Source organism: Sus scrofa, chromosome 2 (assembly GCF_000003025.6).
Source record: "Sus scrofa isolate TJ Tabasco breed Duroc chromosome 2, Sscrofa11.1, whole genome shotgun sequence".
NCBI lineage: Eukaryota > Metazoa > Chordata > Mammalia > Artiodactyla > Suidae > Sus > Sus scrofa.
The window spans coordinates 3,003,617-3,018,632 of NC_010444.4; the positions used below are offsets into that span (position 1 = coordinate 3,003,617).

The following is a 15,016-nucleotide window of genomic DNA, read 5'->3' on the forward strand; positions in this document are numbered from 1 at the left end:
GCCCCCGGGCGCGGCCCTCCACCTTCCCCGAGGAGGCCGAGTTCGGCGAGGAGGACGGCGCTGAGCCGCTCGCGTCCCCCACGCCAGCGGCGGCGCCCAGGGAGGCCGAGAACCACTTTGCGGGCGGTGGCGAGGCCGGGGCTCAGGGTGAGGCCAGCAGGCCCCTGAACCCCACATCCAAAGCCAAGGGGCCCGAGGGCAGCCCTGCGGTGCCCCCCAAGAGCAGCAGCACGGCCGGGCCCGAGAACTACGTGCACCCGCTCACAGGGAGGCTGCTGGACCCCAGCTCCCCGCTGGCCCTGGCGCTCTCCGCGAGGGACAGAGCCATGAAGGAGTCCCAGCAGGGCCCCAGGGGGGAGGCCCCCAAGGCCGACCTCAACAAGCCTCTCTACATCGATACCAAAATGCGGCCCTGCACGGAAGCAGGCTTCCCTCCGGTCACCAGGCAGAACACGCGGGGGCCCCTGAGGCGGCAGGAGACGGAGAACAAGTACGAGACCGACCGGAAGGACGACAAGAAGGGCACGCTCATCAGCATCGTGGACGCGTCCCAGCAGAAGTCGGCCGGGCTGCTGATGGTCCACACTGTGGACGCGGCCAGGCCGGACGACTTCCTGGAGGAAGAGGACGAGAAGGCTGACGAGGAAACAGAGCCAGACCACTTGCCGTCCGAGGTGCCGGAAGGCGTCCCCGAAACCGAAGGTGCTTTACCGATGCCCGCCGGCCCCGAGCCCGCGGCCACCGCGCCCAGCAGGACCGTCACGGCGGCGGGCTCCGTGGAGGAGGCGGCCATCCTGCCGTTCCGGATCCCTCCCCCGCCCCTGGCGTCCGTGGACCTGGACGAGGATTTTATCTTCACGGAGCCGCTGCCTCCCCCCCTGGAATTTGCAAATAGTTTTGAGATCCCCGATGACCGCGCCGCTCCTGTCCCCGTCCCCACAGACCTGGCCAAGCAGGAGAAGAACGACGCCTCCCAGTCCCCTTCGTTACCCTCCAGCCAGCCAGCCAACTCCGCAGACGCCAAGAAGCCAGCTGGCCTCTCGAACTGTCTGCCCGCCTCGTTCCTGCCGCCGCCCGAGAGCTTTGACGCCGTCACGGACTCCGGGATCGAGGAGGTGGACAGCCGGAGCAGCAGCGACCACCACCTCGAGACGACCAGCACCATCTCCACGGTGTCCAGCATCTCCACCCTGTCCTCGGAGGGCGGGGAGAACGCGGACACCTGCACGGTCTATGCAGACGGGCAGGCTTTTATGGTCGACAAGCCCCCGGTACCTCCGAAGCCAAAAATGAAGCCCATAGTCCACAAAGGCAACGCCCTTTTCCAGGACGCGCTGCTGGAGGAGGACGTGGGCAGCTTTGTGATCCCCCCGCCCGCGCCCCCGCCGCCGCCAGGCGCTGTCCAGCCTGGGACAACCAAGGTCATCCAGCCAAGGACCTCCAAGCTGTGGGGGGACGTCTCAGAGATCAAAAGCCCCATTCTCTCAGGCCCAAAGGCGAACGTGATTAGCGAGTTGAACTCAATCCTGCAGCAAATGAACCGAGAGAAGTCAGCGAAGCCGGGGGCAGGCCTGGACCTGCCGACGGGAACCAAGCCTGCCAGCCTCGCTCCGAGGTAAGTGCCAAGATGGACCTGGTGCCACCAGGCCGGGCTTCCTCTGCCCCGCCCAGCGCTGACCGGGCACTGCGCTGACGAGCGACCAGAGTGGACACGAAGGGGACGCTCCTAGAGCCTCTTGTGGCGGCCGCCTCTGTCCTGCAGGCACGTGCTCCTCTCTTGGTCCCTGGATTGCGCGCAGCCCAGCCAAGTCATCTGGCCCCCACATGGAGATGCGGAACGAGACGCAGCCACAGGGCCATCCCCACGGGGGCTCCCAGAGGAACCCCTCGCTCCCCTTCTTCCCGTGTCCTCCAGACCTTTGCCAGGACCCCCAAAGGCTACTCTGGAGCCAAAACCCAGCCCCGCGCAGCAGGCTGCAGGGGAGGGGCCGCGCCAGGCCGTGCGTGTGCGGGATGGTGTGTGCGGGGTCGCGTGCGTGTGCAGGGCTCTTCCCCGTCTCTGTCACTAAGTGGTCGGGGTGGGACCAGGCTGTGGATCCACCTTGAGCTCAGAGCAAAATGCACCCCGCGTGGGCCGCTCCCGGGGTCAGGCAGTGTAAGCTGCTGCCTAGGAACCGGGGCGTCCTAGCCACCCCAAGGGCGGTCCAGGCGGGGCGCGCTCTAACAGACCCGGCCGTCTGCCTGCTGCTGCTGCTGCGGTTCCCACCAGAGCCCGGGCCTCTGGCCACCACTCACGGGCCAGGGTTCTTCGCCCGAGACACACCCTTTCCCGGGGCCCCAGGCGACAGCGTTCGGCGTTCAGCTTTCCTCATGTCAGCCGTTGAAGTCTTTCTTCACAGTCCTGCTGGGCAGGCGGTCAAGTCGCGGTCAAGTCCGCTCCTGGGCAGAATCACACGGGGATGCGTGCTGAGAGCCACCGTTCTCCCGGTTTCCCTTCGGCGTGGACGGCCCACGGCCCCGCAGGGGAACACGGACGGGCCAGGCCCGGGAGAAAGAAGCGTGCTGATGCCGCGATCTTTTATGGGCGGCCCCCATTGCCCGTGCCGCTCGGAAGCACTGCGGCTGAGGAGCAGTGCCTCACAGACTCCCCATTTCTGGGGGACCAGCGCGCGCAGGCCTCAGGGCCCCTTGCAGAGAGCTCGCTTTGCCCTTCTCATTACCTGGCAGCACAGGTCTCCAGCTGCTGGGTCATGGGAAGCACAATCGCGATGCTTCATCTCAGAGCTTCACACTTTACAAAACCACTGGACGTGGGCGATTCCTCTTTCCAGTGGCTGCTGGGGAGCAGGCATTAATTACACCCACTTTCCAGAAGGAGAAATGGAGACTCAGAGAGGCGGAACGGCCCATCCACGGGCACAGCAGCAGGAGACAGAGCCCGGGCCAGGCCGAGGCTTTCTGACTGGCACGTCCCATCGTCACCACCATCTGCTATCTGGGAGGCAGAGGGGCGTGAACTCAGGGCAGCCTGCATGGCGCCATGCTCCCCGGGGCCCTCCCGCCCAGGAGTCCAGGGGCCTCTCTGAACAGCATCTGGATTGTTAGCCAGCTCCCCTGGGCTCACGGGAGAAGGGTCTCCAAGCTGCAGGGGTCCCTAGGGTTTCCTGCCCTGCATTTCCCTGGGTGGGAGGGGCCTCGGAGCAGAATCCTGTTGGGCCTCTGACCGGCCCGTGCTCAGTGCCCAGGACGGGCACCTCCTGTCCATTCAGTTATCTTCAACCCAGGCCAGGCACAGTACGAACGTCAGCTGACGTCGACTGCACACTCGCCTCGGGCGCCAGGGGCGGGGCCTGAGCCCGTTCCCGTGGTCAGAGAGCTGGAGTGCTGGGCCCTGGGCTCAGCTGGAAGGCACAGAAGCAGATAAGCGGCCCAAGAGCAGCCTTGCGGGTCGGCTCCTCCCCCTGCAAGGAAGGGCAGCTGCCTGACTGAACATCAGCTCGGCAGGGCTTAGCCCACCAAGGCCGGGGTGGGGGGCCGCTGTTCTCACTGCCAAGGGTCACACTGAGTTGGACCAAGAAGAGGTCAGCCCTAAGGGCCAAGGACAAGGAGGAAGGGCAGCGCTGACTTAAGGCACTAAGCTGGGCACTCGGCTGCCGCCTCTGACCTTTCTGACCTCACCCGTCAAAGGCAAAGTGGACGTGCGCTTCAGCCACGAGCACGCTGACCGGGGTAAGCGGGGTACCGAGCCCTGGGCGCCAGCTCCACTTCTCTTCCCTCACGCGATCCCCCGGCCGCGGCCCCGGGACAGGCCTCCCCTTGCCAGGGTGGCACCTTCACTGAGAGGCCCGGATGTTTGGCCATTCAGGCATCAGACAAGTCCCAGGCTGTCCTCTCCACCAGGGCGCACCCGCATGGGTGTCTCAGTGCTGCTTTTAAATGCATCTCCAAACTCGGAGCTGTGAATGGCTCTGGGCAAAATGAGGCACGAAACGGGAGGAAGGGGCCTCCGAGTGAGGGACAGGAACTGAGTTTTCCCGGAGAAAACGGAGAACCCGCTGAGCTCTGTGAAGCGACAGACAAGCAGCAGTGCGGAAACCTCAGTTCCACAGACAGGGGCAGCGGCTGGTTCACTGAGAAGGCAGGAAGCACAGGCGCGCCTGCAGCTCTGGAAGTTACCGTCAGCCTCGGGGTCTTCACCACAACTCAGAGGTGCTCGAAGCCAGGGCGGGATTGGGGGAGAAGAGAAAACTGAGCCACTCGATCCTTGCTCACGGGACCTGAGCCGTGAGTGAGCTTCCGCTACGAGTGTGTGTGCCCCGAAATCGGGACGACAGGCCTCTGGCTTCACCTTGATTACAGAAGGCTGGCGACGAGAAGGGGTCGCGTCAGTCCCTTCAGTAGGGACTGTGAGACGCAGCTCCTCGGGCCTGATCCACAAACACCCTGAGGCCAGGCCGTCAGGCAGTGCTCGCACGTGCTCCTCTGGCCGGGCCTCATCTTCCCGGGAAGCGTCTCATCTTTAAAGAGATCCTCAAGGGAAGCCGGCGGGGGGGGGCGCGTGTGAGCCCCTGCAGCGAGGCGGTGGGCTCTCCTGCTGGGCAGCACCCTAAGCTGAGTGCGCTGCAGGCCTCGGCCTCCTTCCCGGTGAAGCTCAGGAGGGTGACCGTGGGGACAGTGTGCGCTGCAGCTCTGCTGTTGCAACCGGTGCAGGAGCATCAGGGACCACGAGAGGTCCCGCCCCTCTCCACGTGGCTGGCTGTCCCGAGCCCCTTGGTGACCTAGCCAGTTTCACAGGCTTTTCAGCATCGGCGGTGCGGGCATGAGCAGCGATGCCCTCGTCAGAGCGTGTGTTTCCCCGAAAGCCACAGGGCCCATGCAGGCTGCCCGGGCCAGAGCTGGGAAGGGACCCTCCGCCCGGCCCCGGGGGCCTCTCGCGGTCCGAGGCGAGGAGGCCCCGAGGGGCTCCTTGTCAGAGCCGGTGGCAGGCCTGAGGGCGGCCGGCCGGCCACAGGCGGGCCACACACCAGGCAGGAGGCCCGGGCCCTCAGAAGCTGGGCAGCAGGTCACTGGTCCAATCTGATTCCCTGGGTGCTAGGCACCGTGCTGGGCCCCGGGGTTTATCCCTGAACAAGAAAACACGCGACGTCTCGCCTCCTGTGAAGCTGCAGTAGCTCGTGGGGGAGTGGATAAGAAACGATAAACACACAGACGCAAGGGCCCGCACTGCCGAGGGATGACGGCGTGCCAACAGCTCGGTGACTGGGCGGGAAAGAGGGGACCCTACTTAAGGAAGTGACATTTGAATGACCAGAAATACAAGAAGGAGCCAGCCATGCAGAAACCCCAGAGCAAAGCAGCCCGGTCCTCCATGCCCAAGAAACCGCCGGACAAGGAGGGCAGGTTGCCCTGAGTGGTGGCAGCCATCAGGGGCTTAAGCAGAGGTTTGGCAGGACCTGACTCCGGTGTCACAAGACTGACCCAGCAGCTCTGTGCTCCGGCGGGTCAGGGTGACAAAGGGAGGCCCAGGAGCAGGCTGCCCCAGGGCCCAGGGAGCCTCCGCTCTGGAGACAGGAGGAGGAAGGGTGCCCCAGGGAGCCGGGAACAGCGGCCGGACTGACACGTGCACCTTGACCCGAAACAGAGGAGCCTGACCTAAGATACCCGAGGATGGTTTTTAAATCAAGAGAGATCTGCTCTTGGTCCACATTCACTGAAGTGGCAGCGGAGTTTGGGTTTGGCTTTCACCCTCGCTGTTGGGAGAATCAAAGCAGTGACTGGACGACTGGGGCCCCACCGGTGCCCTCCCCCAGGACCCCCTGCCCTGTTTCCCTCCAAACCCCCTCACCCGTCTCAGAGGAGCAGAGGACTCTGGGACCAGCCTGCACCTCTCGGAGGCACCACCAGAGCTCCAGGCTCCCCGAGGCGGGGCGTGGCCAGTTCTCAGGAGCCACCCTCGGGCCCCCAGCTGCCCCCACAGGTGCTGCACCTGCTGAGCGCAGCACCAGCTCTCAGCAGTATTACCCTGAGAACTTCTTGGTTTTAAAATAAATCATTTGGGGTTGTTAAAAAATTATCTCTGCCCGGCTGGTCCCAGGGCACAGACTTCAAAATGACTTGATAAGAGAAGCCGCTCGTGGCGTGTTTGCGGCCTCGGCGCCGTTGCAGAGCTTTATCACGTCACAGCCGCAAGAGACAAGGTGAGATCATGTCAGTGTCGGAAATGGCCTGTAACGAGGTGAATGCGGCGGTGGGGGGGGGGGAATCTCCCCGCCGATGGCACTGGGGGGGCTCTGGGCTGCCTGCAGCACTTCATCCCTCAGGTCCGGCCCCACGGCCTCCCTCCCCACTGGCCCTTGCGCCCCGGCTTCTCGGCCCGCTTAGGGGTGAGCATCCCAGCAGAAAGCCTGGGTTCCTGCCGGGGGCCGTGGAACCCCCGGCGGCCCCTGCCCTCCCAGTTCTGGCCGGTCGGCCTGGCCCCGTCACGTCACTTCCCATCTGGGAAACGAGCTCCCTCACGGCCATCACTGGCCTTCAGCCGTCACGGACCCAGCACCCAGCGTGGGCCCGGCCAGGCAGGGGACACTCCGGGCCGGCGCGCTCGGGCCGGGGCCGATCTGTGCACACTGTGGCGCCTCCCCCTCTCTCTCATGCCCGTCTTTGAGCCGCTCTAAAGACAAAACTTCCTCCGAGCAGTTCTGCAAGAGCAGGGCGCGTCACCAAAGCCCTCCAGGGACGAAGCACAGAGGGGCAGGCACCCTGGAGGGGCCTGCGCTGCGGGTTCAGAGCCCACCCCCGGCTCGGGAGGGGCAGCCGACCATGCCTCGCGGCGGCGACACTGGACAGCCTCTGGCCCGCGGCCAGCTGTGGTTCAAGGGCCAAAGTGAATCTGTAAACACCATGAAGGAGCGACTTGAACACTCACTTCCTCCGCCCGGTAACCTGCGCCGACTGATAAAATACCAACGCATCTCTGAGTGCGTCAAGTCCCAACTTTTGTTTCACTTCTCATGTTTCCATATGGATTTGATGTAAAAGGCAGGAGAGCGAGTACTATTCCAGGAGAGGGCGTGAGCGTGTGTCTGTGTCTGTTCTAAATCAGGGCAGCCGATTCCTGTGGGTTCCGCCCGGGACCTAGTGGTTGCCTAGCAACATGACGATCTCCGCAGCCTGGAGATCCAGGGAATCACATCGGAGGGCTTAAGGGAGACGGAGCCAAGCCCCCGGAAGGAGCGCAGCATGGGCCGGCCCCGGCAGGCCTCTGCTCTGCTCCCCAGATGCTCCGGTCACCCTTGCCCACAGCGGCATCCAGCGGGACTGTGGCCGGGTCTGACGCCCTGTTTCCCGGCCGCCGGCTCTCATCTCCTGGCGCGGACTCAAGCCAGGCCCGCGTCGGCGGGAGGCCTTCCCCCCGCCAGGAACAGCCATTTATCCTTCCCAAGCTGCCGGGACAAAGGGCGGCTCAGAAACCCACACTGCAGTGTCAGCAACGAGCTGGGTCGGAGGGACCTCGGGCAGAGGCTCAGCTCACTCCCATGCCGCCGTGTTCTCTTTCTTCCTGGGCACCGTCCTTAGGCTCACACTGTCCCAAGCCAAAGAGGGCAGAGTTGTGACTGTCCCACCTGCCAGAGCAAGGCCCCTTTGGACCCTGTTCTGGGCGGTTCTGTGGCCTGCCCACCCTACCTGCCTCCGAGGCCAGGAAGGCACCAGCATGGCTAGGTTCTGTGCCACTCTGCTTTCATTTCACCCACGGAAGGAAGCTTCTTTTGCTAATTGTAATTCATTTTGCAGTGTTGTCTCAACCCAGGCCATTCTGTCATTTTCATTTGCTCCCATGGCGGGTGTTAACAGAAGAGGGTCGTGCTGAACGGAAGTAAGTGGCCTGCGGAAGTCTCTTCTCTCTGGTGTGCTGCACTGTCCCTCCTCCGCCCTGCCTGCTGCCGCCAACGCGGGGCTGCTTCTCGCTACGCCCACGGCTGCCTGCAGGGCCCGCCTGTTCAAAAACCCAGCTAGCCCCGTGGCAAGGGCTCGGGGAGTTCCTCTCCGGGGCTCAGAGGGGCCCCCACTGTGCGCTGCCTGGGTTTAAAGCCGTTGCTCTCACGCTGGGAGCGTAACTAGCCTCTGCCTTACAAAGACCCACGACGACACGGTCAGGTCACTTCCCAGCTGCGTTGCCACAGCGGGTCGACCGCCAGGGTCACGGGCACAGCACCCGCAGAGCCGCCTTCAAGGAAGGCCGTGACTCGCCTGAGCCATGTGTTCTGGTGCTGTGCTGACCCACGTCCAGAAAACCCCTCTGTTCCCTGGAGGCCCTAAGGAACACCCCAAGCCCCTCTGGGCGGACCTGCTTCACACCGACTCATGACTTTCCTTCAGCCATCTTGGCCGGACTGTGGTGTCTGAGTGGTTCACGTGAGCCTGCCCCAAACAGATGTGTGGACAGCTGTGGGCCAGGCCAGAGGGGAGACAGGCCGTCCTGAGTTGGAACCAGAGCGCATCTTTTGGTCCTGCTTGAGCACTGAAATGTGCGGGTTCCTCAAGGCCTTGCTGTGTCCCCAACCCGCCTCCCTCCAGAACCTGGTCCAGGTCCTGGGGGCCGGGGGGGTTGCTCCGTTTCTCGCCTTTGAGTAGTGAGCCTGGCAGGTGGACAAGTCTCGCCTGAGGCTGCCTGCCTTCACCTGGGATACACCCAGTACAAGCAGTAACCAAGGCCCCCGGTGAGGTGCTTCACGGGGTCTCCTCCCTGTAACCAGGCCCGCCCTGAGCCCCCGGCCCTCCAGGAAATGGCATGGGAGTGACAGTGGGTGGGTGGGGGTCTCAGCTGAGGGCATCCCCTGCCCCGGAAGTGCTTCGGGACAAGATCGAAGCTGGGGCCCGGCACCGTCCCCCTTTGGCTCTGCTGCTGCTCCCCAGGGGGAGGCTGGCCCTTGAGGCAGCAGTGACCGCCACCAGGTGGAGGAGACCCCAAGGCTCAGCGGCACCTTGGCAGCCGACTGGCGCTCTACCCAAACGTGGACCAAGGGAGATAAACAGCGCAAAGGGACGGTCCAGGCGCAGACCGGCCCCGCCCCACGCTCGCAGACACTGCAGCCGCCCGCCAGCACCCCCAGGGGCGGGGCCTCCACCTGCTCCAGCAGGGCCGGCTGCGAGGCGCCCTCCCCTGCCCCTGCCCCTGCCAGGCGGACCATGGAAAGTCTGGGTGGGGGCGGCGGGGGGCAGGCCAAGGGAGGGTCTCTCCTCGGGGCTCCTTCCCTCTGCTGGCTGAAGCGGGGGCAGAGCGGTCACTTCCTCAAGTGGTTCTGGCGACAGCGACAGCAGGAGGAGCGGGAGATGAGGTGCCTCCGGCCTGCCCCCGGGTCTCCCTGGCCCCTCTCCGCCCACTGCCGGTGCACCTGCCCTCAGGCCCCGGCGTGGTCCAGGTGTCCCCCCCCTCCCCGCGCCCGTCTGCTCGGTGGCCAGGCTTGTGATGCTTTTCTCTGTTGCTGCCGTTGCAGAGGCCCAGAGGTCATGAGCAGCGTCTCAGGTTCGCGGAGCACGACCGTCACCTTCACCGTCCGCCCTGGGACCTCCCAGCCCATCACCCTGCAGAGCCGGCCCCCAGACTATGAGAGCAGGACCTCAGGAACGAGACGCGCCCCCAGCCCTGTGGTCTCGCCAACAGAGCTGAGCAAAGAGATGCTGCCCGCCCCTCTGTCCGCGGCCGCTGCCTCGCCCTCTCCCGCGCTCTCGGACGTCTTCGGCCTCCCCAGCCAGCCCCCCGCCGGGGACCTGTTTGGCTTGAACCCAGCGGGACGCAGCAGGTCGCCGTCCCCCTCGATACTGCAACAGCCAATCTCCAATAAGCCTTTCACAGCTAAGCCCGTCCACCTGTGGACCAAGCCAGACGTGGCGGACTGGCTGGAAAGCCTCAACCTGGGTGAGCATAAAGAGGCCTTCATGGACAACGAGATCGACGGCAGCCACCTGCCCAACCTCCAGAAGGAAGACCTCATAGACCTGGGAGTGACGCGGGTCGGGCACAGGATGAACATAGAGAGGGCTCTGAAGCAGCTGCTGGACAGATAAGGGTGGCTGCCCTCGCGTCCCAGACTTCTTGTTATAAATAGAGATGGGCTTACGCTGAAAGGCCCGGAGGGCGCGCACCAACCCCAGCCCGCGGGCTTGTCTCCGGTCCCAGAGGAACGCGGTGTGTCCCTGGCGTGGCTGCGCCAAGGCCCTGGCCCCCAGCTCCTGGGGGGGCAGGGGGGCCGCCGGGGCTGTTGCTGTCGGGGGGGGGGGTCGGGGGGGGACTGTTGGATCGGGAAGGAGCCGCGCGGCCGGCCTCCCCGAGGTCCCCGTGGCTGCAGCGAGGGGCCCTCACCCCGCCGGCAGACACCACTGCGCCCTCCACACCTCCCTCGGCCCCTCTGTGGGCCGGCAGCCCTCGCACCCGGGCCTCTCGAGGGCACGCAGCGCTCGCGGGCTCTCTTTCCCGTACTTGGCTCGTGGCTAGATGCCTGCAGACGTGTGTGCGTGTGTACGCGGCGCCCCTTCGGAAAGGCAGACAGACTTTCTTCCTCGGACCTTCCGCCCCTCGGCCTCCCACGGTCCCCTGGCCACGAGGTTCTTGGCAGTTGGGGGGTGTCCTGAATGGGATCGTGCCCAGCTTGGCTTGGCTTTCTTTCTTTCTGCAAATCTATTAGCATAACTCCAAAGTGGCCGCACAGATGCCACATGGAGTGAGTCGAAGCACAAAGTCACGCTTCCCAGGGGAGGGAGAGCTGGCCCGGCGCTCAAGGGGCAGAGCGGCCATCTGCCGGGAGCCTCCGTCCAGGACGGAGAGGAGGGGTTCTCTGCCGTGCGGAATTTCCTCGCACAACGTGTGTTAAATTCTGCGACCATCAGAGCAGGCAGGCACCCACTTTGGCATGCAGGACGAGACACGAGGTGGGCATGTGCCACCAGGTGGGACAGGACCCCTCTCTCTGGTGGGAGCTGGGGGAGCGGGGGGCCTCAGCTCTGAGCCCAGCCAAGGGGAAGCAGCTGTGCCAAGAAAGCCCTTTTGTCCTCGGAGGCCAGGGGAGCGGGGACCGAGGGCTTCTTCCCTCCCCCTCTGAGTGTCAGGAATCCCACCAGCTTGTCTTAACAGCACAGGGCTTGCGGGGAACCCGGTGGGTGCAGGTAGACAGGTCCCAGGGTCAAGCACAGGAGGCGGGCTGCGGGGCCAGGGTGTGACACAGATGAACCACGACAGGAAAGGGCAGGGGGACCCGGGACTGCCAGGCTCGCCTCTCCGGCGGCAGCGGCGGCGAGGCTCCCTTGGGCCTGCCCCGCTCTCTCCCCCGGAGCCCCCTCCCCTGTAACAATACCTCTAGTTCCCCAGGGAGGTGGACGACTGCGTGCAGAACAGCCAGCCAGGCAGGCACAGGCGTGTGGAAGAGACAACGAACGTCAGGTTTTTGGCTTTTATTATGATTTCAGAACTAGCCTAGCCCATCTCTAATTATAAAAACGTGATTTTTTTTTTCCTTTTCTTTATGCTCACAATCAAGTGTCTGACTAGGTCTGGAACAGCTCTAGAATGAACGCATAAAATTTAGCAATTGAAAATCTTTCTTTACTGCAAGTTTAAATAGTTGTACAGATAGTTTATAAGCACAATATTTTAAGAAAAAAAAAGTGGCTGGTCTACTAGGCAGCCTTTGTGCCACTTCAGTGCTAGAAAGTTAAAGAAAAAAAAAAAACTTTTGTGATTTAATGATACTATTTCTGTGGAATAATTATGAAAGTATGACCTTTTTAAATCAAACTTATTTGGATGCATCGGAACCAGCAGAGCTGTGTTACATTTTCTATCTTTGCTAGAACTTCGTCATCGAAGGACAATTATTTCTTCAAAAGTGGTTGTAACTCACAATGCAGCAGTTTCTCCAAACACACACGCGCACGCCACATCGCTTTTCCAGCCCCTCAACTGGAAACGGCGTTTTGGACCCTGTGTTCCAAAACCTTCCACAGGTCAATCTTTCTATTTGAACCGTCCGTTCCAACTTGAAATCAGTTGAATACTAAGGCACTTTACTTCCTTACGTACTTTCAATTTTTCCATCACGAGCTGAACAGGCATCACCCTAGAGGAATTTCTAGCCAGGATACTGCAGGCAGCCTGCTGAGCAGCCCAGTATTTCCAAAAAGGTAAAACTGGTCGTGTGGCCACTATTTGTCTTCCATTTGGTGATTTTTGCCAAATCCAGTGAGTCCTCCACTTGGCCGCGGTTTTTTTCTCCCCTGCCTACTGTTAGGGTTCCCCCTCTGCCAGGGGCCAGGCACAAGGCTAGACAGAACGAGAGGAAAGGAAGCGTGGGGAGCCTGGAACCAACGGCCACTTAGGGGCGTCAGGGTCCCTGAACTCTGGTAGTCAGAAGGCGAGAGCTGGCCCTTCTTCCCTTTCTTAAGTAGAGACTTCGAGTCCTGTGCACCTGACCCAGGCGAGAGAGCTGGTGGCACCGTTTATTTTCTGTCTTACTACAGAAGTCACAGGACCTCCCAGAACCTGCACTGACACGAGCATAAACACGTTGCCAAGACGCCTCAGGCTCTAGCTCTAGTCGACGGATTTGCCACAGAAAGCAATAGTTCCTCTTTGAAATTGCCGCCCACTGCCCCTCCCCCCAGCCCCTTGGGACAGGTCAGGACCAGGCCCCACCTACTCCACACCCCTCTTCACCCCTGAAACCCATGTTCAACTGCTCACATCAAGATTCTGTTAATACTCTTCCAGGTTTTAAGAAGATCAACTTTTGTCATATGCTGTAGTTTAAATAAACTGCATTTACAGGCCTACTTTCTGTAACATTGTGTATACAAGACGGAAACTGCTCCAGCTGTCAACTACGAACACCTGCCAAGACACCTTCTCCAGGGCGTCGGGGCGCATTTTAGGTTAATTCATACAATATAAAAATGCCTCCGTGTGACTGTTGATTTGCTGAACTTCACAAAGTGAATTGTCTGTGGTACTTTAGTTAATAAAACGGTGATTTTTTTCTGAGTTACTGAACAAGCAGGCATTACCCAGGGTGATCTGGCAATGACCTTTTGTGTGTGTGGGCCACAAATACTGATTTTTTTCCCATGAACAAATTTTCTGTTTTTTTTTAGAAACTAATATGTCTTCACACTATAGTTTGTGTAACATTGTTCACATTATCTATGTTTCTGTTACTTTTGTGCTTTTATTCTTTTCAGACCTTATTAAAAACAAACAAACAAACAAAACGAGCTCCTGTAATTGCACTTTCTCCCAATCCTTAAATCTCTTGTATGGCAACCAAAATTACTATTAAAAAAATAAATATACGATTGCACTAAGGTTGTGGTTCTGATTGCAAACAGTGAAAACTGTCTGAACGAGACAGAGCTGCAAGCTTACGACCGAGTGTAGGTTAGCCGAACGTCGCAGCCACCGGACCGCTGTGAAACCCACCAGGCCCCGTCCTCCCTGGAAGAGGCGAAGTGCTCCTTGCCGACAGCGGACCTGCCCTGCTTCCACCGAAGGCCCCCCCGTGCGCAGATGGAACCGTGTGCCACATCAGAGCCCTGGGAACCCTCACCGCGGACGCCGGCGGACCCTGCGGGGCGAGGGGAGCCGAGGCCTGGCTCTCCCGCCCGGGATGGAAGCGGAGGCGCCGAAGAGGGGGACGAGGCAGCCTCCAGCCCCCAGCCCCCTCCTCAGGGCAGAGGCTCCCCGCTGCCACGGCGGCTGCCGTCCCGCCCGCCCGCCCGCCCGCCGCCGCCGTCGGCCCGCAGCGCCGGACCCCGAGCCGGGGAGCTGGGCCCGGGCCGCGAAGAAGAACGGAGCCAGGACGGCGCGGGCCCGCCCTCCCTCCCGCTGCCGCCGGGAAGCGTGTCTGAAACTTAAACGATGGACCTCGCCGCCGGCCTCCGTTCCTCCGCGGCTCCCCCCGTGCGGGCGCATCTTCCGTCTGGGCGGCAGCCGCTCGGTGGCTCGGCCGGACCAGCCCCGCCCGCCTCTTCTGCGGCCGGGCCCCCCTTCGGGCCTCCCGCCGCCGCCGCCCGTGGTTCCTCCCAGACCTTAAGCACCCCCATCCTCCCTGTCTTGTGGTTCCTTCCAGACCGCCGCCGCCGCCGCGCCGCCGCCTCCAGAGAAATGCATCCGTCTGTCTCGCTAAGACACGGACAGGGGAAGGCTTTCTCCTGTTTGTACCCGGAGGCATTTCAGCAGCCAGTGAACCGGCCGGTCCCGCGGGGTTTGCACACGTCCATTCCCAAGCAGGCCAACATGCCAGTGGCTGGGGCAGCCCAGCAGCTGCATGCTTTGTGGGGAGTCGGGGACTTTCCAGACTCGTTTCTCAGACTTCAGCAGACCGGAGCCCTTCCGTGTCGAACCCGTGCTGTGTCCGTGATCTCGTTTGCTGTTGCTGTGACCTGGTTCTGCCTTTCACAGTCTTTACCGTGTTTTTTATGTTTAAAATTACAACAATCACCGTCCACTGCTTCTACTCTGGAACTCTTTGTTTATAGCAATTCTGAAACTTTCATATGAGCCTTCAAATAAATACAGAAACAAGAAAAAAAAGAAAAAATAAAGTGTGTGCCTTGGGTGTTTTGAACCTGATCTGCATAAAACCATACTGTATTCAAATGCTGTATATTTAACGAAAGGGTAACTCTACCTTCAATGTATTAATGTAGCTGATAAAATAGTTATAGTGCCTTGGTTTCTGATCTGAGAAGCCCCTATCAATGCACAACGAAAAGTGAAAAAATGACTCGAGAAATGAAATGTTGAGAAGACCTAGACCTGATTCTGGAGCCTTTCTCATCGCAAGACTGTGGACTTTACACAGTCATTTAAGTTAAAAAATAAAAAGAGAATTGAAATAAGATTGTGTTATCAATTAATTTTCCATTAAAAGTCCTCTCTGCTACCCCACTCCCATATTTTCATTTAGTTAAAACAGAACAAGTTTGAGAATTTCCAAGGAAAAGGCATGACATTCCGACCAGAAGCCGGGGG

The 15,016-nt window shown here is 61.2% G+C and overlaps 1 protein-coding gene across 1 annotated transcript in view; it reads left to right on the forward strand.

Moving 5' to 3' along the window:
* Positions 1 to 13,343, forward strand: part of SHANK2 (SH3 and multiple ankyrin repeat domains 2) — a 499,107-nt gene extending 485,764 nt beyond the window's left edge. Inside the window, 2 exon segments of the mRNA XM_021082645.1 lie at positions 1 to 1,615; positions 9,492 to 13,343. Of these exon segments, the coding sequence (XP_020938304.1) occupies positions 1 to 1,615; positions 9,492 to 10,062 (2,186 nt within the window). The 3' untranslated portion in view covers positions 10,063 to 13,343.